Source organism: Bos mutus, chromosome 2, assembly GCF_027580195.1.
Source record: "Bos mutus isolate GX-2022 chromosome 2, NWIPB_WYAK_1.1, whole genome shotgun sequence".
Lineage (NCBI taxonomy): Eukaryota > Metazoa > Chordata > Mammalia > Artiodactyla > Bovidae > Bos > Bos mutus.
In genome coordinates, this window is record NC_091618.1 from 94,201,184 (window position 1) to 94,226,404 (window position 25,221).

The following is a 25,221-nucleotide window of genomic DNA, read 5'->3' on the forward strand; positions in this document are numbered from 1 at the left end:
GGAAGGATTCCTCTTAGGCTTAAATTTGCAATTTATATTCAATATTACAATAATAGAATATGAGTATATATTTGGATAATATTTGAGTATAGAATCCTGATTGTAGATGTCCTTTAAAAGCCTTCAAGGCAGAGTAAAGTATTAAACATACATAAACTTTAACACCAGGAAACTATGAAGTAGAAAGAAAACAGAAACATCAGTCACATTTTCTTATTGTATTAGTGCATTCTGCTTATTATATTACCTTAATCTCTTGCTCTGTTTTCCACAGAGTGGACTAGAGAACTCTAAAGACAAACTGCTTTCATTTATTCAGCAAGTAATTACTGGACACATACTCTTCTCTTAGAATTGTTTCCACAGGTATTCAAAATATATCTCTAGTATTACTATTGGGAAAGCAAGGTTTAAAAAATAAAGATGAGACAAATGTAATCAAATGTAAATAATATGCCTGGATTTTGCACAGATAATAACTAATACTGAGATATCACCTGGATTTAGTACTGTATTTAGAGTTTAGATGAATTACTTCACTCAACCTTTGAAAAAGCCCAAGAAATATCCCTTTTTTATCCCTTTTTCCAGATAAGGAAGCTAAGATTTTGTCAAAGATTCACAGTAATTCTTTGTTGTTGTTGTTCAGCTGCTCAGTCCTGTCCAATTCTTTGCTACCCCATGGTCTGCAGAACACCAAGCCTCCCTGCTGTTCACCATATCCTGGAGTTTGCTCAAAATCATGTCCATTTAGTTGATGGTGCCATCCAACCATCTTGTACTCTGTCGTCCCCTTCTCCTCTTGCCTTCAATCTTTCCCAGCATCAGGGTCTTTGCTGATGAGTCAGTTCTTCGCATCAGGTGGCCAAAGTGTTGGAGCTTCAGCTTCAGCATTGGTCCTTCCAATAAATATTCAGGGTTGATTTCTCTAGGACTGACTGATTTGATCTTGCAGTCCAAGGGATTCTCAAGAGTCTTCTCCAACACCACAATTCAAAAGCATCAATTCTTCAGTGCTCAGGTTTCTTAATGGTCCAACTCACATTTGTGACTACTGGAAAGACCATAGCTTTGCCTCTATGGGCCTTTGTCAGCAAAGCAACAATGTTTCTGCTTCTTAATATGCTGTCTAGTTTTGTCATAGCTCTTCTTCCAAGGAGCAAGCATTTTTTTAATTTCATGGCTGCAGTCACCATCCACAGTGATTTTGAAGCCCAAGAAAATAAAGTCTGTCACTGTTTCCATATTTTCCTCATCTATTTGCCATAAAGTGATGGGACCAGATGCCATGATCTAAGTTTTTTGAATGTTGAGTTTTGAGCCAGATTTATCACTCTCCTCTTTCACCTTCATCAAGAGACTCTTTCACTTGATGTGAAAAGTTCCTCTTCACTTTCTGCCATAAGGGTGGTGTCATCTGCATATCTGAGGTTATTGATACGTCTCCCGGCAATCTTGAATCCAGTTTGTGATTCATCCAGCTCAGCATTTTGCATGATGTACACTGCATGTAAGTTAAATAAGCCAGTTGACAATATACAGCCTTGATGTACTCCTTTCTCAATTTGGAACCAGTCTGTTGTTCCATGTCCGGTTCTAACTGTTGCTTCTTGGCCAGCATACAGGTTTCTCAGGAGGCAGCTAAGGTGGTCTGGTATTCCCATCTCTTTAAGAATTTTCCACAGTTTGTTGTGATCCACTCAAAGTCAATAGAGTAGTCAGTGAAACAGATGTAGGTATTTTTCTGTAATTCTCTTGCTTTTTCTATGACCCAACGGATACTGGCAATTTGATCTCTGGTTCCTCTGCCTTATCTAAATCCATCTTATAAATCTGAAAGTTTTTGGTTCACATACTGTTGATATGTAGCTTGAAGGATTTTGAGCATTATTTTTCTGGCATGTGAAATGAGTACAACTGTGCGGTAGTTTGAACATTCTTTGGCATTGCCCTTCTTTGCACTGGAATGAAAACTGACCTTTTCTAGTCCTGTGGCCACTGCTGAGTTTTGCAAATTTGCTGGTACACTGAGTGCAGCACTTTAATAGCACCATCTTTTAGGGTCTGAAATAGCTCAGCTGGAATTCCCTCACCTCCACTAGCTTTGTCTGTAGTAATGCTTTCTAAACCCACTTGACTTTGCACTCCTGGATGTCTAGCTCTACATGAGTGACCACACCATTTTAGTTATCTGGGTCATTAAGATATTTTTTTGTATAATTCTTCTGTCCATTCTTGCCACCTCTTCTTAGTATCATCTGCCTCTGTTCAGTTCATACTGTCTCTGTCCTTTATTGTGTCCATCTTTGCATGAAATATTCCCTTGGTATGTCTAATTTTCTTGAAGAATATGGAGGAAGGTCAGACTCAGGTCTTTGTCATTTTCTAAAGACCACGGTGTTATGCTGTCCTGCTATATTAAGAAAGTGAAGAATGTACTAAGATTTTAAGGGAGTGGTCTTTTCCTGGAAAAGTGGAATGGATAGTCTAATAATACAATCAGCATATACCAGGTCAGGAATGCAAGAATGAGGTGACTTGCTGAGCACAAATAAGCAACTACCAAATTGTTATATACAGTTATATTGAAGTCAAAGAGGAAAGAGTTAAGCCTTCAGAAGTGATATTGAGGAGAGACTGGTAATACCGAACTTGAGATACACACCCAGCTCATGTTTTTAACAGCAGTCTTTTAGAGCATTAAAACTGTAAAAGACCATAGATATCATGTAGGCATGTAAGATAAGAGTACGCAGCTAGGAGCTACCTACATCTCCTTAACCTCCTCTGCACAAATCACTGAGCTAACAGGCTATAAATAGAGTCTGAAATTAAGACAGAAAAAATCTTTCATCTGAAAGCAAAAGCCTCTTTGCTTGGCATCTCCATTGATAAATTCAATTCCACCCATGCATTCTCCATGCTAGGATCAGGAAGATGTGACATACAGTAAGAGAGAACATGTTAAAAAATAAACCACGCTGCTAGGGACTTCCCGGGTAGTCCAGCGCTTTGCCTTACACTGCAGGGGATGTGATTCGATCCTGGTTGGCAAGCTAAGATCCCACATGCCTCACAGCCAAAAAAAAAAAAAAAAAAAAAACCACATAAAACAACAGAACCAATAATGTAGCAAATTCAATAAAGACTTTAAAATGGATCACATCAAAACACACACACACATTGTTATATGTTGAATTTTTATTGCTAAACAATTTTCTTTTGTTATTTCCCGGGCTACATTTTTACAGAATGAGAGGGGAAAAAAACTATGTTTACTTTCTCATAATTTGCCCTTCTGGATGGCTGTTAACAGATTCCTTGAATTGTCTGTATTTCAAATACCTAAATAGATTCCCAGAGGCCCCAAAGCTCTAAAATTGGTATATAAAGGGCAGTATAGTCAAGTAAAAGAATAGCAGCAATAAGCCTGGGGTCCAGAGAGACCTCTGTCACTAAGAAGCTTTGGCAAATTGTGCAAACCCTGTAACTTTATTGACTTCCTCTGTGTGTGTGTGTGTGTGTGTGTGTGTGTGTGTGTCCAGTCACTCAGTTGTGTTCAACTCTTTGCGACCCCATGAACTGTAGCCTGCCAGGCTCCTCTGTCCATGGGGATTCTCCAGGCAAGAATACTCGAGTCGGTTGCCATGCCCTCCTCCAGGGGATCTTCCCAACCCAGGGATCAAACTTAGGTCTCCTGCATTGCAGGCAGATTCTTTACTGACTGAGCCACCAGGGAAGTCCAAGAATACAGGAATCTGTAGCCTATGCTTTCTCCAGGTGATCTTCCCGACCCAGGAATCGAGCCATGATCTCCTGCATTGCAGATGGATTCTTTACCAGCTGAGCTACCAGGGAAGCTCCTTATTGGACCTCAGTTTCTTCATATAGAAAGTGAAGCAGTTACCATAATGTGACAGAGTGTCTTTAAACTGTGAACTTTTACAGTAAATGTTGTCCTGAGGAACTCATCTGGAAAAGTATTTTATAAATTCAAAACTAAATCTAGGAAAATAACAACCAATATATTTAATAAATCTGAATCAAATACACATGTGAGCCTTTTGATAAACACATATTTTTTGGCCAACTGTTTCTTTAAGGATTAAGGGAAAGAAATCCTATCCCAAGATAAAGCCAGCAGAGGGCGTTTAGTCCCCAAATCTCTTGCCAAAGAAGTGGTCCAGGTCCCAGTAACACAGAACACAGTGTCCTTGGTTTGCAAACTTGGACTGTTCCACAACGTTTTGTGAAAGGCTACTTATACTATTTACAGTCTTTCAAAGGGATAAATAAATGAGTTGTTTGTAGGAAGTAGCTATACAATATTAGGGTTTTAGGCAAGATATAATTTAAAATATATATATATATATATAGACATTCTTTCCATTGTGTGAACTAAAACTAATTTACTGTAGACTATTTTAGGCAATTATTACACAATCCTTAAAAAAATGTTTACATGTTGTTATAATTTTAGATATTTGATGAATCATAAAATGCCTTTGATCATACTTTCCAAAAAGAACAATCCAAAACAAACTGCATGCATGTGTGATATAATGAAAAAGTTTACCTTTTCTGGAAAAATATTAAGATTAAAAGGAACTGAGAATGGACTTTGCTATCATCTTTTATATGTTGTGAGTTATTTCTAAACTCATTTGAGTGCATCAATTCAAAGACAGAAATTAATCTAATCTCAATAAAGTATACATAAAAGAAAATCATCTAGTCACAGTAAAGAACCATTTTACAAAATTAATATTTAAGTAGAAAAATGATTATGAAAATACGCTCATGCTTTTTGAAAGTATAACTGGATATTACAATTTTAAGCCTAGAAATCAAGATACAATAGATGTGAAACCTAAAGTCTAACTTTCATACCCAAAATTTGCAATGACAATTTGGAAAACTAATCACATTACTTTTAAAGACTTCCACCAGCATTAGGAATTAGGAAGTGTACCAGTTTCCTCAAACTGCTATAGCAAACCATCACAAACTTAGATGGCTTAAACAACAAAAATTCATTGATTCACAGTGTTTGAGGCTGGGAATCTGAAATCAAGGTGTCAGAAGGGGCATATTCTTTCAGAAACCTTCAAGGGAGAGTCACTGCTTGCTGTTTCTAACTTGCAGTGTTTGCCAGCAATTGCATTGGCTTGTACATGAATCAGTTAATTATTTTTTTTTTCAATTGCAAATCCAAAGAAAGATAAATTTATCATACAGGGTCAGATAGTATTCTATAGATATATTTCTTAATTGCAATGTAAATTACATATCTATTAATTGACCAAAATGAATCAAAATTAGAATTGAGGAACAAAGAGAGTTTTGCAGATTTCTCTCTAGAACTTTCAATAAAATTTCCAAACTATCATGAGAGACCCAAGGAGAATTGTTCCTCAGGCTGTGATTATGCTCATTATGCAAAATTCATGGTGAATATGGATGCTTTGGTGTTTCCATTTACATTACCATCTGTATACAACTAAAATAAAGCAGCTTCAAAGTGGAAAATTACCCTTTGCATTGAAACAATCCTGTAGTGGGCGAAAGATATTTCTCTAGAAATTACCCTCTAGAAATGTCTACTACCAGACTCATTTATTTAATATGTTTGTAACTATAGTAAAAATACTAATCATATTTGGGAAAATACTTCTCCCATGTGTGTTTCATTTGTTCTTTTAGTTGCTTATTTTCCAATGAAAAGGATAAACTTTAAAAAGTATACACATATACATGACACTTCAAAGAAAGGAAATTTTTTTCTGAATTTAACACATAAAATCTATAATATAACATATTGTTCAAGTAAATGAACTGTATATATGGCCCAAGTTTTTATATTATTAAACAGAATGTACAACCTTTGTGAAATTTTTCCTTTTAAGATGTTGGCTTATTTAAGAGGGTACTTGGATTCCATCACTGACTTTACATCTTCCTCTTATCAGTACTTGTGACTTTCCTCGAAGCCCTGAGTAGCAGTTCTGTAGAGGTAACCATTTCAAGACTAACTTAGTCAATTTACAGACTAGGACTCAGTTTATAAGTGATCTGTAGAGCTGACTTCCTTACATTTCATCACATTGCTTTGGGAAATGAAAAGACCTTGAAATGAACTTTCTCCTCATACTCCCTCTTTGCAAAAAAATAAATAAATAAATACCCACAGAATACTGAAGCATGCTTATCATAACAGAAGAAAACTTTTATAATTATGTACTTAATAACCCTCATGAAACTTTAATAATCAATGTTATAATAGTTCACACTAGGAACAAAATAATATGCATTATTATAATATCATTTTCAATTAGTTAACAATGAGTCTACCATCTGCCTTGACATTTCTTAGATATTTTGAGAAGAATTATAGTCAAGCCCAGCCAAAACCACATTAAAAACATAAACACAGACCCTGCCTTTACAGAAATCTCTAGAGCTAATTCTACAACCTTCAGAAATCCACTGACAATACTTAATAAAATGTTTGTGATATACAGGGAAATGTATGTGACATGAAGTCCATGGGGTCACGTAGAGTTGGACACGACTTGGTGACTAAACACATACATATATGTGATGTACTTGCGTTATGGAAAGGAAATTGATGAAAAAACATCATTGTCCCTAGACTTCGGGAATTGGTCATATGGTAGTGGAACAAGGACTGCCCTTTATGGAGCTCCATGTAGTTTACAAACTTTATTGAGCCTGTTGTATAAGCTTTATAAGGCAAATACAGTGCAGGAAAACAAATGCAAACAAATAATAAGGTATAGTTAACATTATCTAACACCACACACAAAATTAAACTCAAAATGGATTAAACACGGAAATGTTAAAACTGGGTACTATAAAACTTTAGAGGAAAACATAGGCAGAGCACATAAATCACAGCAATACCTTTTTGAATCCATAAACAAATGGGACCTAGTTAAACTTAAAAAACTTTTGCACATCAAAGGAAATCATAAAACAAAAAGACAACCTATAGAATGGGAGAAAATATTTGCATACGATGAGACCAACAAGAGATTAATTCCTAAAATATGTAAACAGTTCTTATAGCTCAATATCAAAAAAAGAAACAGTCCAATCAAAAAATGGGTAGAAGATCTAAATAGATATTTCTCCAAAGAAGACATTCACATGGCCAAAGGGCACATGCTGCTGCTGCTAAGTCACTTAAGTCGTGTCCGCCTCTGTGCCACCCCATAGACGGCAGCCCACCAGGCTCCCCCGTCCCTGGGATTCTCCAGGCAAGAACGCTGGAGTAGGTTGCCACGTCCTTCTCCAATGCATGAAAGTGAAAAGTGAAAGAAGTCACTCAGTCGTGTCCGACTCTTAGCGACCCCATGGACTGCAGCCTACCAGGCTCCTCCATCCATGGGATTTTCCAGGCAAGAGTACTGGAGTGGGGTGCCATTACCTTCTCCGAAAGGGCACATGCAAAGATGCATAATCATGAGACAAATGCAAATCAAAACTACAATGAGGTATATCACCTTACACTAGTCAGAATGGCCATCATCAAAAACTTGAAAAGTTTTTGAAAAGTGCGTGCTGGACAGACGGTGGAGAAAAAGGAACCCTCATACACTGCTGATGGGAATGTAAATGGATACTACCACTATGGAGAACAGTATGGAAGCTCCTTTAAAACCTAAAAGTAGAGCTATCACATGATCCAGCAGTCCCACTCCTGGACACATATCCAGAAAAGATGAAAACTCTACTGGAAAAGACACATGCACCCCAGTGTTCACTGCAGCACTATTTACAACAGCCAAGACTTGGAAGCAGCCTAAATGTCCACTGACAGAGGAATGGATAAAGAGGATGCAGTATATGAATATATACAGGGGAATATTACTCGGTCATAAAAAAAGAATGAAATAATGTCATCTGCAGCAACATGAATGGACCCAGAGATCATCATACTAAGTGAAGTAAGTCAGACAAAAATGAAAGTCGCTCGGTCGTGTCTGACTCTTTGTGACCCCATGGACTATACACAGTCCATGGGATTCTCCAGGCCAGAATACAGGAGTGAGTAGCCTTTCCTTCCTCCAGGGGATCTTCCCAACACAGGAATCAAATCCAGGTCTCCTGCATTGCAGGCAGATTCTTACCAGCTGAGCCACAAAGGAAGCCAGACAAACAATTAACATGTACATCACTTATAACGTGGAATCTAAAACATGATACAAATGACCAAAACAAAAACAGACTCACAGACATAGAAAACAAACTTCTGTTAACAAAGACGAAAGAGATGGGGTGGGAAAGAGGGATAAATTAGGAGTCTGGGTTAACATATACACTACTATATACAAAAGAGATAATCAAGACAGACCTACTAGGAATAATACTCAATATGTCATAACCTATAATGGGAAAGAATACACACACACACACACCACTGTGCTGTACACCTGAAACTAACACAACATTGTAAATCAACTATTCAATTTTACAAAAATAAAAGGGAAAAAATAAAACAAGTCAGAATTACAAAAATAACAATAATTTAGTTTGTTAAACTGAGAGTTCATAAAAACCTTAAAAAACACATGACATGGTACCTATTTTGTATTTGAGGAAAAGAACACAGAGAGATGAACTAGCTTTCTCAAGATCACATAGCAGAGATCATTTGAAAACACAAGTTTATATGATATGAAAGCTTCCACAGATAAATCTTGCTATACTGCAACATTTTTTAAAAGAGGTATTATTTTATTAGCTGCCTTTTATATTTGCAGGTATTTTCTTATACTGCTGACAAAGAAATCCGAACCGATGACTTGTGCTTAGATGTTTCTAGACTCAATGGACCTGTCATCATGTTAAAATGCCACCATATGAGAGGAAATCAGTTATGGGAGTATGATGCTGAGGTACAGTATTTTCTTAACTTCTTATTTAATGCTAGACTCAGTCATGTATTTCAAATAGTGATCCTTCAAGCTAACTTTCTCGGCATTGAAAGAACTGCACTTGCAAGCACTCATGTTCACAGCTGAAAACATTAGGATGGTATATCACACAAACAGGTTTTTACAGAACTACGCCATTAGTATAAAATATGAATGAGGAAAATAGCCATTTTTATGTGCTTAAAATTTGTTATCACCACAAACATGCTCAACATAAATTAGGTAATGGATGGGCCATGCCCCTCTAAGAGGTTTGCGTGTCCTCTACGAAGATGTGCATACAGGACAATATCAATAATATTTTCAAATGTTAGCTTTTACACTAATGTAATCTGTGATATTTATGCTTCTCAACTTAAAGGAAAAAGAAAAAAGCTACAAGATTAGCATGAATATTCTTTATATTAGTAAATATTTGCAGAATTCAATAAATTATGTACATTCTCAGCTAAGGAGCAATTTACAAGATAGCACATTTTCATAATAGAAGAGAGGGACAGAAAACAATAAAATTACTGTTGGGAATTTATAGCCAGGCAGTGTGTAAAAACCAGATCAACCATCAGATGGAGCTAATAAAAAAGAAATATTTTCCTCTGCATAAGGAAGCTGGAATGGAAACAGCTGCATTTCCTTCAGTTCTCTTTGCTTAGCAAAATTAACTGGTTACCTCTGCTACATTTCCCACATCATTAAATGGTTGGTGACTTATTTAAAGATAAGTAAATTTTATTCTTACAAGATAAATAATACAAGAGAGGTGAATGAATTTCACAAATGCAGTGTTCTATGCAAGCCTGTACTGCTCTGCAGGAGTAACATTTTAAAAAGCAAACTACAGATTGTTGGTATTGTTGATATTTTAACAAGGTCTTCTTTTTAAACACTTTTTGAATGACAATTTAATTTGTAAGATGTTGTAGTTTCTTAAGTGGAATATCAGGAAAACAATGAATTCTGATGTGATTTGAAACTAGTTATGTAGATTTGATATTAGGCTCTAAAATTTATACAAAATTATCAAGCTCCTTACACATCAAATATTTTTCTTCTGGAACATTATTAAAGACAGACACCTTGAATCCTTCTTATATTTCACCAGTGTGTTCCACTTGGATTCTTTTGTCTTCCTAATATGTTATTCATCTTCTCTGTCTGACCACCAAGTTTTTCTCTTCAACTGTTACCATCCATCACCAACCTTCAAGATTGGGTGGGGATTGATGGTATGTACTCCAATAATGGACGTGGATAATTCTGGACCCTGAGCCTCTAACCTCTTCAACAAGAAAAAATACAGATTAAAAGTACAAATAAAGGAGAGACGCTGCAAGTTTTAAAATAAAAGCTTTTGTTGTTCCTTAGTTTTTACTAGGAAACTAGGATTTTATGGGGTTTGTGCTAAAAAACCAACTTCTAGCATATATTAAGGGGGAAATGAATATATATATTTTTTTGTGAGATGAATGAGTATAGAATTTCACAATACCACATTAAATCTTCAAACTTTCTGTAATTTTTGAGTAACAAGGCTTCTAAAGTCATAATTCAAATTCCTTCATATCTAAAATAACTATTGTTTACAATTGTGTATACTTGTTTATCGGAGAAGGCAATGGCACCCCACTCCAGTACTCTTGCCTGGAAAAACCCATGGGCGGAGGAGCCTGGTGGGCTGCAGTCCATGGGTCGCTAAGAGTCAGACATGACTGAGCGACTTCACTTTCACTTTCCACTTTCATGCATTGGAGGAGGAAATGGCAACCCACTCCAGTGTTCTTGCCTGGAGAATCCCAGGGACGGCGGGGCCTGGTGGGCTGCCAGACGTCTATGGGGTTGCACAGAGTCAGACACGACTGAAGCGACTTAGCAGCAGCAGCAGCAGCAGGCTTGTTTATATATTTATCAGCCAGTAGCAAGATTATTGAGGCATTTAGGGATTTTGAAGGAAAGGTTAAAAAAAATTAGGTAGCTTCAGCTAAGATATAGTTTTCTTAGAAATTTACTATTTTGAATACCTAGTAGTTATTCTACTGTAGTATTTTTAGAGCACTGTAATATGAAAGACACATGATAAAGCTTATAATATGCCATAAGTATTGTGAAATGTAATTCACTCATCTTAATAATTATATTCATAGCTTAATTTACTGTTAGTTTTCAAAATTATGATGTTCAACTTCTCTAACTGTAAAATTTTAAATAATACAAATTCTTTTGCCAAATTAAAAAATGTAGAAAACATAATGTAGAGGAGACACATGAAAATAGAATAATTATACAAACAATGTGGTCCACTGGAGAAGGGAATGGCAAACCACTTCAGTATTCTTGCCTAGAGAACCCCATGAACAGTATGAAAAGGCAGAAAGATAGGACACTGAAAGATGAATACCCCAGGTCGGTCAGTGCCCAATATGCTACTGGAAATCAGTGGAGAAATAACTCCAGAAAGAATGAAGGGATGGAGCCAAAGCACAAACAACACCCAGCTGTGAATGGGACTGGTGAAAGAAGCAAGGTCTGATGCTATAAAGACCAATATTGCCTAGGAACCTGGAATGGCAGGTCCATGAGTCAAGGCAAATTGGAAGTGGTCAAACAGGAGATGGCAAGAGTGAACATAGACATTCTAGGTATCAGGGAACCAAAATGGACTGGAATGGGTGAATTTAAATCAGATGACCATTATATCTACTACTGTGGGCAGGAATCCCTTAGAAGAAATGGAATAGCCAACATGGTCAACAAGAGAGTCCAAAATGCAGTACTTGGATGCAATCCCAAGAACGACAGAATGATCTCTCTTTGTTTCCAAGGCAAACCATTCAATATCACAGTAATCCAAGCCTATGCCTCAACCAGTAATGCTGAAGAAGCTGAAGTTGAATGGTTCTATGAAGACCCCCAAGACCTTCTAGAACTAACACCCCAAAGAGATATCCATTTCATTATAGGGGACTGGAGTGCAAAAGTAGGAAGTCAAGAAACACCTGGAGTAACAGGCAAATTTGGCCTTGGAGTATGGAATGAAGCAGGGCAAAGGCTAATAGACTTCTGCCAAGAGAATGCACTGGTCATACCAAATACCCTCTTCCAACAGCACAAGAGAAGACTCTACACATGGACATCACCAGATGGTCAACACCAAAATCAGAATGATTATATTCTTTGCAGCAAAAGATGGAGATGCTCTATATAGTCAGCAAAAACAAGACTGGGAGTTGACTGTGGCTCAGATCATGAACTCCTTATTGCCAAATTCAGACTTAAATTGAAGAAAGTGAGGAAAACCACTAGACCATTCAGGTATGACATAAATCAAATCCCCTATGATTATACAGTGGAAGTGAGAAATAGATTTAAGGGACTAGATCTGATAGAGTGCCTGATGAACTATTGACAGAGGTTCGTGACATTGTACAGGAGACAGGAATAAAGATCATCCCCAAGAAAAAGAAATGCAAAAAAAGCAAAATGGCTGTCTGAGGAGGCCTTACAAATAGCTGTGAAAAGAAGAAAAGCAAAAAGCAAAGGAAAAAAGGAAAGATATACCCATTTGAAACCAGAGGTCCAAAGAATAGCAAGGAGAGATAAGAAAGCCTTCCTCAGCTATCAATGCAAAGAAAGAGAGGAAAACAATAGAATGGGAAAGACTAGAACAAGGGAACATTTCATACAAAGATGGGCTAAATAAAGGACAGAAATGGTATGGACCTAACAGAAGCAGAAGATATTAAGAAGAGGTGGCAAGAATACACAGAAGAACTGTACAAAAAAGATCTTCATGACCCAGAAAATCACGATGGTGTGATCACTCACACTCACCTAGGGCCAGACATCCTGGAATGTGAAGTCAAGTGGGCCTTAAAAAGCATCACTACAAACAAAGCTGGTGGCGGTGATGGAAATACAGTTGAGCTATCTCAAATCCTGAAAGATGATGCTGTGAAAATGCTGCACTCAATATGCCAGCAAATTTGGAAAACTCAGCAGTGGCCATAGGACTGGAAAAGGTCAGTTTTCATTCCAATCCCAAAGAAAGGCAATGACAAAAAATGCTCAAACTACTGCACAATTGCACTCATCTCACATGCTAGTAAAGTAATGCTCAAAATTCTCCAAGCCAGGCTTGAGCAATATGTGAACCATGAATTCCAGATGTTCAAGCTGGTTTTAGAAAAGGCAAAGGAACCAGAGATCAAACTGCCAACATCCGCTGGATCATCGAAAAAGCATGAGAGTTCCAGAAAAACATCTGCTTTATTGACTATGCCAAAGCCTTTCACTGTGTGGATCACAATAAACTGTGGAAAATTCTGAAAGAGATGGGAATACCAGACCACTGGACCTGCCTCTTGAGAAACCTGTATGCAGGGCAGGAAGCAACAGTTAGAACTGGACATGGAACAACAGATTGTTTTTAAATAGGAAAAGGAGTATGTCAAGGCTGTATATTGTCACCCTGCTTATTTAACTTATATGCAGAGTACATCATGAGAAATGCTGGGCTGGAAGAAGCCCAAGCTGGAATCAAGATTGCCGGGAGAAATATCAATACCCTCAGATATGCAGATGACACCACCCTTATGGCAGAAAGTGAAGAGGAACTAAAAAGCCTCTTGATGAAGGTGAAAGAGGAGAGTGAAAAAGTTGGCTTACAGCTCAACATTCAGAAAATGAAGATCATGGCATCTTGTCCCATCACTTCATGGCAAACAGATGGGGAAACAGTGGAAACAGTGTCAGACTTTATTTTTCTGGTCTCCAAAATCACTGAAGATGGTGACTGCAGCCATGAAATCAAAAGACGCTTACTCCTTGGAAGAAAAGTTATGACCAACCTAGATAGCATATTCAAAAGCAGAGACATTACTTTGCCAACAAAGGTCCATCTAGTCAAGGCTATGGTTTTTCCAGTGGTCATGTATGGATGCGAGAGTTGGACTGTGAAGAAAGCTGAGCGCCGAAGAATTGATGCTTTTGAACTGTGGTGTTGGAGAAGACTTTTGAGAGTCCCTCGGACTGCAAGGAGATCCAACCAGTCCATGCTAAAGGAGATCAGCCCTGGGTGTTCTTTGAAGGAATGATGCTAAAGCTGAAACTCCAGCACTTTGGCCACCTCATGCAAAGAGTTGACTCATTGGAAAAGACTCTGATGCTGGGAGGGATTGGGGGCAGGAGGAGAAGGGGACGACAGAGGATGAGATGGCTGGATTGCATCACCGACTTGATGGACGTGAATCTGAGTGAACTCTGGCAGTTGGTGATGGACAGGGAGGCCTGTGCTGCGATTCATGGGGTCTCAAAGAGTCAGACACGTTTTGAGTGACTGAACCGAACTGAACTGAATTTTATCTATTGTCTCATGCAATTCTTACAATAGTCGTAAAAGATAATATTATTATTATTTGTATTTTTCACATCAATAAAACAAAGCTTAATGTGGTTTAAATTCCTTACCTAAATGTGTACAGCACAAGTTTCTGGCACTAAATTTAGCCATCTTTCCACTACACTCCACTGCTTCCTGACTGATGTTCTTGACACAGGCCGGGACCCGAGACCCTTTGCTGCAGTGGTGTAATAATGATTGCACCTAGACAAATGTCTCCTCCAGCTACAAATTACAAAGAAACTGTAAGGGACTAGAAACAACTGCACGCATTCATAGCTGGGGCAAATTATGGACCACAAACGCAACGGCCACCTCTGTACAGCCTGGAACAAAAGCACACCCTTACCCTTATCCCATGTAAGGAAAAATCTCACCCCTATCCCCCAGGAGGTCACAGAAGAGAGTGAAAACAAGTAACTGTTTTCCTTTCTTGCTCTCTGGTGGGGGGATCTTTGTATGAGATGAAGATAGGGATGTGTCCAAGGGTCAGGCTAGAGGGGTGGCTTAGGTGTTTTGCCCATCCCTTTGGTGGTATTATGCAGGGGGCATTGGTAGTACCCTGCTTTTGCTCCCTGTTTTTTGGTCTTTTTGTATCTTTTTGTTCATTATTTACCCCAACTGTGCCTGTATGCAGTTCTATTTTTAGTTCCTTAATCTGTAGCTCTGGAAAATCCCATGGACGGAGGAGCCTGGTAGGCTTCAGTCCACGGGGTCGCTGAGTCGGACACGACTGAGCGACTTCACTTTCACTTTTCATTTGCATGCATTGGAGAAAGAAATGGCAACCCACTCCAGTGTTCTTGCCTGGAGAATCCCAGGGATGGCGGAGCCTGGTGGGCTGCCGTCTATGGGGTCGCACAGAGTTGGGCATGACTGACATGACTTAGCAGGAGCAGAAGCAATCTGTAGCTCAAGGAAATGTCTGTCCAGGTGCAAGCACTACAGCAAAGGGTCCCAGGTCCCAGCATGTCTGGATCTGATAAGCTATCTGTACAGTATTACAAATGAAAGAAATGGTTAAATATTATCAATTATTTTGGTACCAAATTGTATTCACACAGAATTCCTTATTTCCTAAATAATGAGAAAGATGTACTGCAGTTAAATATGGTCTGTTTAGATAAATGGTAAGTCGTAAGACTATTTTGTCAATGTGGTCTGACTGTTTACAAATTTTAGCCATACATACTCATAATATAATTAATATCTAATTGTTTCACCTTTTATTTGAGTTAAACTAAAGCACATGTTGGTAATAAATACATATCTTTGGCCAACTTTGATTTGAAATACAGAGTTTCCCACTTTCTTAATTAAATATTTCTTAAACAGCACAACCATGAAATTAATTCAGTACCACTTTATACCTGGCCAGATGTGTTCATTTTGGGGGCAACCAAAGCATCATCAGCACAACTGAAAGATCCCCACCTGGTCCAGAACTCTTGAATAAATTACTTGAACACTTTGGTGTAACAAAAGCCCACTGCCACAAAGTTAAAAGAAAAAAGACTAAATTTCATCTCCTTGAAATATTTTAAAGATTACTGTTATAAAGGTCTGTCATCCATCCATTCTCTTATTCAGGTTTTCTTATATTATCCTATTTTGTTGCAACTGTGTTCCAATCCATTTGAAATTTACATTTTACTGCAATAAGTGCACATAGTAACATTTCTTTTTGAACATCCAGGCTGCTACATACAGTGTGAGAATCTAATTTTAGAACAGAACACTTATGTTCCACAAACACTGTGCAACAAAGAAAAAAAGGAAACAAAATATGAAGCTAAAAATAAGTCTCGTGTCTCATGTGACTGAGCAAATTGACTGAGAAAATATTTGTTATGAATTTGATATCCATCTGTATCAAATGTTTCTCAGAGTCACAATATCAGGAATTTTCTTTAGTAGGTTAAATATGTGGGATTATAATTACTGAAATTACAGAAGCTTATATTTAGATTTTTAACACTCCTCTTTTATTTACCTTTATCAGAAAGCAGGTAAATGGGAATATAATTTCAAGGTAAGTCATCTATAGTTGCCAACCCAGCCAATTCCCTGAGTAGCATTCCTAATAAAAATAGTGGCTTGATTTACTTTTTGAAAGCTGTGTGTATCAGACATGTATTATATTTCCATAGTTCTACTGACCCATAGCTGTGATTTACATATTATTAGAAACAATTAGTGAATAGGAATTTCAGTAGTTTAGTATTTAGTTCTTGCTTGTTAAATACTCTTACAGACTTGTTTAATACTCATATTCTATTCTAACAAGTGCACAGATCACCTTATTGGGAGATCATACTTAATATTCTGAATAAGAACTTTACTATATTAATATTTAAATAATCTTTATTCTGTACTTGATCAATAGGGGAAATCCTATTGCTTTTGCTATTAAATTAAATATCTATAATAGTCCAAGTTTATTCTTATTTTATCATTATATATAGCAATAATTATTTTCATTTCAAACTTTTAGTATGGCATCTTTTAAACTGACACCTGTATGGCTGGTTTTCAATCAACCATGCAGTCACTTCTATTTGTGCATTAAAATATCAAATTTTTTACTAGGTGCTTTTTAATCCAAAGGTACAAAGGTATTACCTAATTTTATGATTCATATTTTGTCACCAAAATTGTTTCCCTTGCCTGAGTCCAGTTGACTTTCAGCTCTAATTGTATCTTTACAATCTTTAAAGGGGTAAAGTTGAAAATACTCCATGACACAGCTTGTAGTAAATAGCAAAATAATGTTTAAAGACAGGAATTAATACTTTTCTTATGTATCTTAAAATAGTATGACTGAAATTTTGTAAATTTTAGGAAATAATTTTCCATACTTCAGTAAAGAATAAGTAATACTATATTATAAACAAAAAACAATATTCTTAGGGTTCATATTTCCCTGTTCTAGTGAATATTTTAAATAATGCCATGCAAAATGATATTTGGCAGTATGCTGCTTGTCAGCCTGTATGTCATATTGCCTTCAAAACTGAGTTAATATGACAGTTTCCTAAAGTTGTCAGAGGCATTTGTAATAAATATGACAAGGGCTGGTACGCTTAAAAGGAGTATTTAAAAGAAAATATGTACACCCAATATAAAAATATCCACAGTCCTGTATAAAGAGCATAGGCAAAATAAAAATTAACCAATGAAAATGAAAAAGAAGTTATTTTAAATAAATATGAAAAACCATTAAATAACTATATAAAGTCATTTCATATGTGTTCTTTTATCCATATCATTCTTTATCCTGGCCATATGTCAAGAAATGTTTATAGTGGCAACACAGTACTGATGCAGATGCAGTTAAACCAATACAAATACAGTATTCTGACATACAGTAAGCACAATAAAGCTGCTGCTATTATTACAAAATAATTATTATAGATGTTTAATAGAATTTTTATTTTGCTAATACATATTAAAATGTTCATATCTTTTGATCTTGGGATTTCAAGAAATGAGATACACGTGGAGAGAGATGTTCAGAGATGTCTATCCCGGCATTCCTCCTAGTAGCTCCAAAGTGCATATCCCCAATGGACAGTTAAATGATTTTTGGCAAGATCCTTTGTAGAAATTATTTTTTAGGTTTTTAGAATATTTAATTTTAAAAATGATGCCCAGAATATAAAGTGAGGCCTATTTAACTAGATGAGCTCAATTACATAAAAGTGATTAAAATTACTAGAAAAAAATATTAACAATTGGTACCTCTTCTATACAGAATACTAAGGAAAAAAATACTTGTTTTTCCAAACAAATGAAGGCACTAAATGTTTTATGTATTTTTTTTTAATGAAAAATAACTTATCTCAAAGGGATTATTTCAGATTTCAAATTTCCTCTGGTTAACGTTTTGTCTGAAGTACCTAGAGAAAAATAATTCACTTAATGCTAAGAGCATTTTATTGCTGGGATGAACGCTAAGCATATAATATTTTCTATCCAAAATAAACTTTTTTCTCAAATGTTTCACCATTTGATCTCAGGCTTTTCTCCATATTCTCAGTCTTATCTCCAGTTACTCCTACTGAAGGGATGTAGCTCAAAGTTCCATGAATGCAATTAGTGTGATGTGTGCTTTCCGTGTTTACCCAGTAGAAATTATATATTGCTGAGAATGACTGATTTATTACTGCCTTTGTACTTGATTTTTGTCATTATTCATTATTTTCTTTGTCAAACAGACCCACACTCTTCTTCACATAATCACCCAGTCCTGTCTCTCAGTAAGCAAAGTAGCTGATGGCTCCCAACAGCCCGCTGTGGAAATATGTAATGATAGCCCTTTGCAAAAATGGCTTCTAAGAAACTATACAAGAATGGAAATTTTTAGAAATATTTTTAAGAATTCTACTGATTACTTTCTCAAATAATTTTGGAGGTTTGTATTGCAGACTTTATAAAATTTTAGTGTTTGTGTTATGCTCTGTATTGAATCTAAACTTACTTCTTTAAAATGTGTTTTAAAAATTTTTATGTGGTATTTCTCCATGGAGCTATTCTTCATCTTTAGGTGCTCATTACTTTGGTGGCTGCATATATTAAGTGGTATTTGCTTATTATCAATAGGTATTTTCCAGTTTTTTCCATATTTCAAATATATATAAGCATAAGTGATGGAATTACATTGTAGCATATAAGTTCTTTTTAGGCTAACTATACCCATGTCTATATGACAAGAGATTTTGTATTACAGCTGGGGGAAAAAAAAAACAATAAAAAAACTAACATAGCCAAACATTGTTTTTAGAAGGCTACAATTATTAAATTTTGTTAATCTTTATTCAGATACATTGTGTGAAAATATAACATATCTTTTCTAAAGTTTACTATTTTAACTGGAAACTTAAATGCATTGTTGAAGACTAATTTTCAAAACCTTTATGAAGTAAATTATTTCTAAGCACTTTCTGTGGTTACTTAAGTGATGTAATAATAAAAGCTTTTAAGAACTGTACTTCCATTTCTGACTTGTGTGATTGTGAATATCTTCACAGTAGGCAATAATATAAACCATTATTCAGTTTAAGTCAAAAAACTGGTATGGCATTCTTGTAAAGAGTACAAATATGTACCTGTCCTGGTTCTTGATTTTAAGGGGATTACTGTACTGTAAAAAAAACCTATCATAATGTCCAATTCTTCCCTATGAGAACATATAGGAAGTCAGGGAGTTGGTCTGGTTCAGATTAATAATAAAAGGTTGATAGTAGAAGACACAATTGAGCTTGGAATATTTGTGACAAGATTGGAAATGAAGCATGGAGAGGAAAGGAGAAGAAAGAAGGGGTGTTGTTTAGATTAGGCTTACACTTGAGACAAGGGCATTCCAAACATATATTGGAAAGCTGGAAAAGTCTGGACTTTTTGCACAAAGAGAACTTTTATACAAGGCAATTTGCATTGATTATCTTCATTTGTTTTCAAAGGAACAATGGAAAGTGCAATAATGCCCATCAAGTGGTCTTCTCAGATTTAACTATTTAGTCTCACAAGTCAACTTACAGAATGCAAGGGCAGAAACCACACATTGGTTCTCAGACTCTGCAAAAGTTCCATAGCAGTTTATATACTCCTATGAGAGCAAGCTTCTCCACAGGTGATAGTCCTGAGCAAGGGCATGAGAGTCACATCAAGCAGCTGTGGAAAACTACCCTGGTGTAATAGCCTATGCCTCAAAAGAGACAATATCTCTAACAGCTGCCCAAAACGCAAGGGAATATGCAAAAGTACACTTTGCACTTAGAAAAGCCCACTGCTTGGCTTCCTGTCAGGTATTATAATGCAGTTTATCAGATGAAGATGCAGTAAATCAATCAAAGGTCATGTTTACCATAACTATGCCTTTAAACATATTATAGTTAACAATTTTACCCTTATCGGGTTGGCAGGAGATCACAGATAGTTGACTAAAGGTCAGATTTTTTAAGCAGTAGGGAAAACAGCATTTACATATATATATATATAGTAAGTATAATTTTATATACTTACTATATATAGTAAGTATAACTAAGCATCTGAAGGAATCTAAGTCTTCAGAATGATTTAGTAGCTTGCCCAAATCTTCATAGCTAGTAACTTGGGGAGCAGAAATTCACATTTATGGCTATCTACCCCTAAAATGACTGATCTTTCTACCCCACTACACCGAAAAGGAGAATACTTTCCTTGGTTGGTTGTTATCTTAACAGCAGTGGCTTCTGACTACTAACGAATTCCTTCAAAAAAATTTTTTAAAGAATACTGTTTTAAAAATTATCATTATATGTGTAGTTGACAATACATATTCAATCTAATCCTTAAAGTCATATACATGTTTTTTAAAAGATCTAATAGAAGCATACAAGGGTAAGTGGCTTTTTTGGAAAAGGACATACATACACAAAGGACCTCAGGTATGTAACAAAAATGAAAAGTATTTTGTTGATTTTTAACTGGAATTTTCTAAAAACAATGCTTTTGTTTTGTATCTTTTTTCAATCTGGCTATTGGTTCATAAACCAACAACATAATTTCTGATATTATAAGCATAAATCAGCTATCTTCTTGCCTATCTTTGGCCATTTCTTCTTTTGTCTGTTTTTCAATATAAATGGCCTTCATGTATTGAAAAGAGCAACAACAAAGGCCAAAGTTTTCAAATCTTCTTCACATCTAATAGCCTTGCTCTTTTAATTTCCTGCTTGTTGTCTATAGCATCCTTTACCACAAGCTTATTTTCCATTCTATCTTTTCTCAGGACAGTGCAGTCCAGGGTGTTTGTAGTCCTAATCCAAAACAAACAGTAAATGTCTGGGCAGTGTTTCTCTCCCACTTTTGTGTGTGTGTGTGTGTGTGCATGCCCCCTGCATTTTTTATCTTCCAACTTTCAATATAATATCAAGAGCCCGTACTAAGTTGCTTCAGTCATGTCTGACTATGTGACCCTATGGACTGTAGCCTACCAGGCTCCTCTGTCCATGGGATTCTCGGTGCAAGAATACTGGAGTGGGCTGCCATGCCCTCTTCACGAAAAGAAAGGGGATCTTCCTGACCCAGGGATTGAACCCACAGCTCTCATGTCTCCTGCATTGACAGTCTACCAGTTTACCACTAGCACCATTGGGAAGCCCATCAAGAGTCCACCCCCCCAAAAAAAAGTGTTTGTCTGCCTTTAATTTCGGTAATTTGCAACAAAAGTATTTGGCATGTTTTTTTCAAGATACATTTGCAAATCACCTTCCATATTCAAACATACCTCTTCTGGCTGGGGAATTTTTCATATAGTATGGTTCTAGACCAACTGAGCAGAACAGTATATGATATTGTATATAATTAGTGCATAAATTATTATGTATGTAAAGCCTTGTGTACTTAAAATGTTTATCTTAAAAGTTCAAAACTATGACGTAAAAATGTAAATATGAACTCAAAAGAGATGTAATGACTGGTTAACATGATGAAATTATTGGAATTACATTTTAGCATTTGGGTACTGAGAAGATGCTTATTAATAGATATTATTATGAAAATATATAGATATAATATTTTAAAATATATGTCCATCACATTTTTATTTGATGTTGGTATTTAAGATCCCTAAAAAGGCAAACTAAATATGATGATCACACTATCAAGTAAGACAGATCTTTGTTGCCATGATAATTACTCACCTATAATGAATGTCTCACAATCAGACACACTATGGCTTATACAGTATTTTGAAATGGGAACATTTCTTGAAGTTTTGAGTCCCAGCAGTTACATCTCTTTGCATGTTTGCCAAATGGTTACTAAATAACACATGCCTAAGAAAACTAAGATTCTGTAAAAGACTGTTAATATTTGCACTCTTCAACTGGACTCTGAACTCACAAATAGGTTCTTTGCAAAGGAGTCTGAATTCTTGGCAGTGCAGGATAAATATCAGCCAATTTCTTTAACCATCTGCAAATAAAGGTGTATTAGACAATGATGAAATCGTAACAATGAAAGTTGTATAATAATTAACTCAGAGCCACCTGTGCACAGCTCCTTTTACAAACATCAGCACAATGCTTATACCAAAAGATCATAAAAGATATTTTAGAGAGTAGATTTAATCTGATGAGCTAGTGCAGTTTAACATAAAACATGTTGCACTGATTATTGGTTATCTTTTACAGAGACTCACCTTGAGACATGTTAACAGTAATCAATGTCTAGATGAACCTTCTGAAGAAGACAAAATGGTGCCTACCATGCAGGACTGTAGTGGAACCAGATCTCAACAATGGCTGCTAAGGAACATGACTCTGGGGGCCTGAAGACCATCTCCCCTAAGCCATCAAAGTGTCTACACTTATGTTTTTCCATTATTTCAATTAGGGAAAAATATTAACTTTGTTGAATTGAAAGTTTTAAAATCCTTTTAGTATTCTAAAACAGTTGTTTATAATTCATTTTTAGGAATGTTTGCTTACTTCCCTACTAAAATTTGTATCTGATTAAAAAGCACATAAAAAGAATAAATAACAGCAAACTGTTATTAAACATCAGAACAGTGTGAAAAACAAATTGTGTTTGCTTTAAAAAAAAATTGCCATGATGTCACAGAATTAGTTTGGGGGTGGGGTTACTTTTCTTGTCATAATGTGGCGAGAGAGACAATGTAAATGCCTTATAAGGTAAATTCATTATGAAATTTCATAAACTCTGTTTCTACTGGACCTTCACGAAAACATGCTGAATTTCTGTCAACATCAAGTACATACACTGAATTATTTCTGAGCAATGAAAATTCACTGTACAAAAATCAGTTCTAAATTTTGTACCAGGAAAAAAAATTAGATATTGACATCTCATAAGGTCTTATTACAACATCACATTTAAACAAAAAAGAGAAGGAGAATATGAAAATTCAATTTAAACTACATGAAATCAGAAGAAACCAGCTAGGCATTGAGGGGAGCAAAATGAAGTTAAAAGGCAATAGCTTAAACATTTGAAAAGATACTCTGTTGGGTTGCAATCATTTCTAAGGCAGGCTAAGTGTAATAATCAGCTTGGTCCCAGAACTGATGTGGGAAACTCAATCTTTAACCACTCTATTTCATAAACTGTATAGTTCTTCTTCTCTTCAGACACTGTGACTTGTCACCTAGGCTACACAGAATTGTAGGTGAAGGGTAAAATATTAGCCTTAATATTTGATTCTTAGGCATTTAGGATTTTGGTTAAGTTACTAAAATCAATTTATTTTATATTAAAAAATAATGCATTAATATCAGAATTTCATTGCTGTGCCAGAATATCTAAAGTTTTAATCACTGGGAGAATGAACTCAATATATACCAATTAAACTTTTAATTGAAATGCCATAAATTATGTCTCAAGGAACACAATCATAATTAAGCTACCTTCACATGTTATTTTTCCATCTTAAAACACTTTGTGTTCAAAATACATAAGTAGAAGATAAGAAAAAGTAGAAAAATCTGTGACACCATTTGATACAATTTGAAACACCTATAAAGTTGCTCTACATATGTATTTTATTTACTGTAAATGTACTCAGCAGCTAAGAGAAATTTGGGGTAGGGGTTTGTAGGGGAAATGGAAGAAGTGACCTCCAGAGTAGAGGATGTCACGTCTTTGACTCTCATCACTTCTTAAAAGGCTCTAATAGAAAATATTAATCAGTTTGATCAGGTTGACTACAGGTTGACTCCCCCCGCCCACCGCCCCACACACAAACACACAAACACACAAACAAGCACTGCTTTATAATGACAAGGAGTACAGTTTCTAAAGGCTAGTAAAATCATGTATGATTTTCTTAGCCAACATTTCTAATCTTTTGGCTTTAAACTGCTAAAATTCTAAGAATTTTACCAAGAGCACTTCAGGTTTACTCTTTAAAGTAGAGACACCCCTTATCTGGAAGTCTCTGGGAATATCTAAATTTTTTTCCCATCTTTAAGACCCTTTGTGTTCAAAATACATAAGAAGAATATACTAAAAGAAAAATCCATGAAATTTGTGCTAAGTTTTCCATTTATTTTTTAAATTTATTTATTTTTAATTGAAGGACAATTGCTTTACAGTATTGGTTCTACCAAACTTTAAATTTATTTAATTATAAATTATAAGTAAAATTTTAATGTTGGGGCATTTTTTTCTGGTGAGTGAATCGACTGCTTACAGCAAACTTCTAAGGAAGTTGGGACTCCTAAGAGCTAGCTAAACACTGAATTAAATTGATATGATAGTGACCTCACAAGTCAACTGAGATTTGACTTAACAATCACATTTTCCATTTTAACTTCTCTTGTTTTCCTCTTGCCCTGACTAAAATATGATAAAATGTCCCTGCACAGCATTCCTACTTAAACCTAAAAAGCTTAAACACTCAAGGACTCTTATACAATTTGTTTCCCTTATTATGGATTTGTCAATCAAAAAGCATATGTTATCTATCAAAGAGTCAATGACAAGTTTTCAAAAATACAGCTATGTCACTAAAACTGAATTTGACATACTTCAGAAGCATTTGAAGTATTTGAAAGTTGTTATGGTCTTAGCAAAAATACAGGAAATACGAAAACTGCCTGAGCTTGAATGCCAAAGAAGAAATTTCAAAGAATTCTCAGATGGTTTCAGCACATGCTACTGGAGTATCCAACAAACAAACAAAAAAATAATACAAAATATCACAAACCACCAAAAACCAATGACTAATTAAATTTTCATTTCAAAAATATTTATTGTATTAAATACAGAAAAATCAGGAGTGGATTCACAGTGCATTAATCTAATATACTCTTTGTCTATGCTGCTGCTGCTGCTGCTAAGTCGCTTCAGTCGTGTCTGACT

The 25,221-nt window shown here is 35.7% G+C and overlaps 1 protein-coding gene across 2 annotated transcripts in view; it reads left to right on the forward strand.

The window, feature by feature from the left end:
* The window catches only part of GALNT13 (polypeptide N-acetylgalactosaminyltransferase 13), a 672,291-nt gene extending 649,438 nt beyond the window's left edge, over nt 1-22,853 (forward strand). For both annotated transcript variants that reach the window (XM_005896463.2, XM_070380823.1), the window contains exons 12-13: nt 8,787-8,921; nt 22,533-22,853. In XM_005896463.2, the coding sequence (XP_005896525.1) occupies nt 8,787-8,921; nt 22,533-22,673 (276 nt within the window). In that variant the 3' untranslated portion in view covers nt 22,674-22,853. The remainder of the gene's footprint in view (nt 1-8,786; nt 8,922-22,532) is intronic.
* The last annotated feature ends 2,368 nt before the right edge of the window (nt 22,854-25,221 follow it).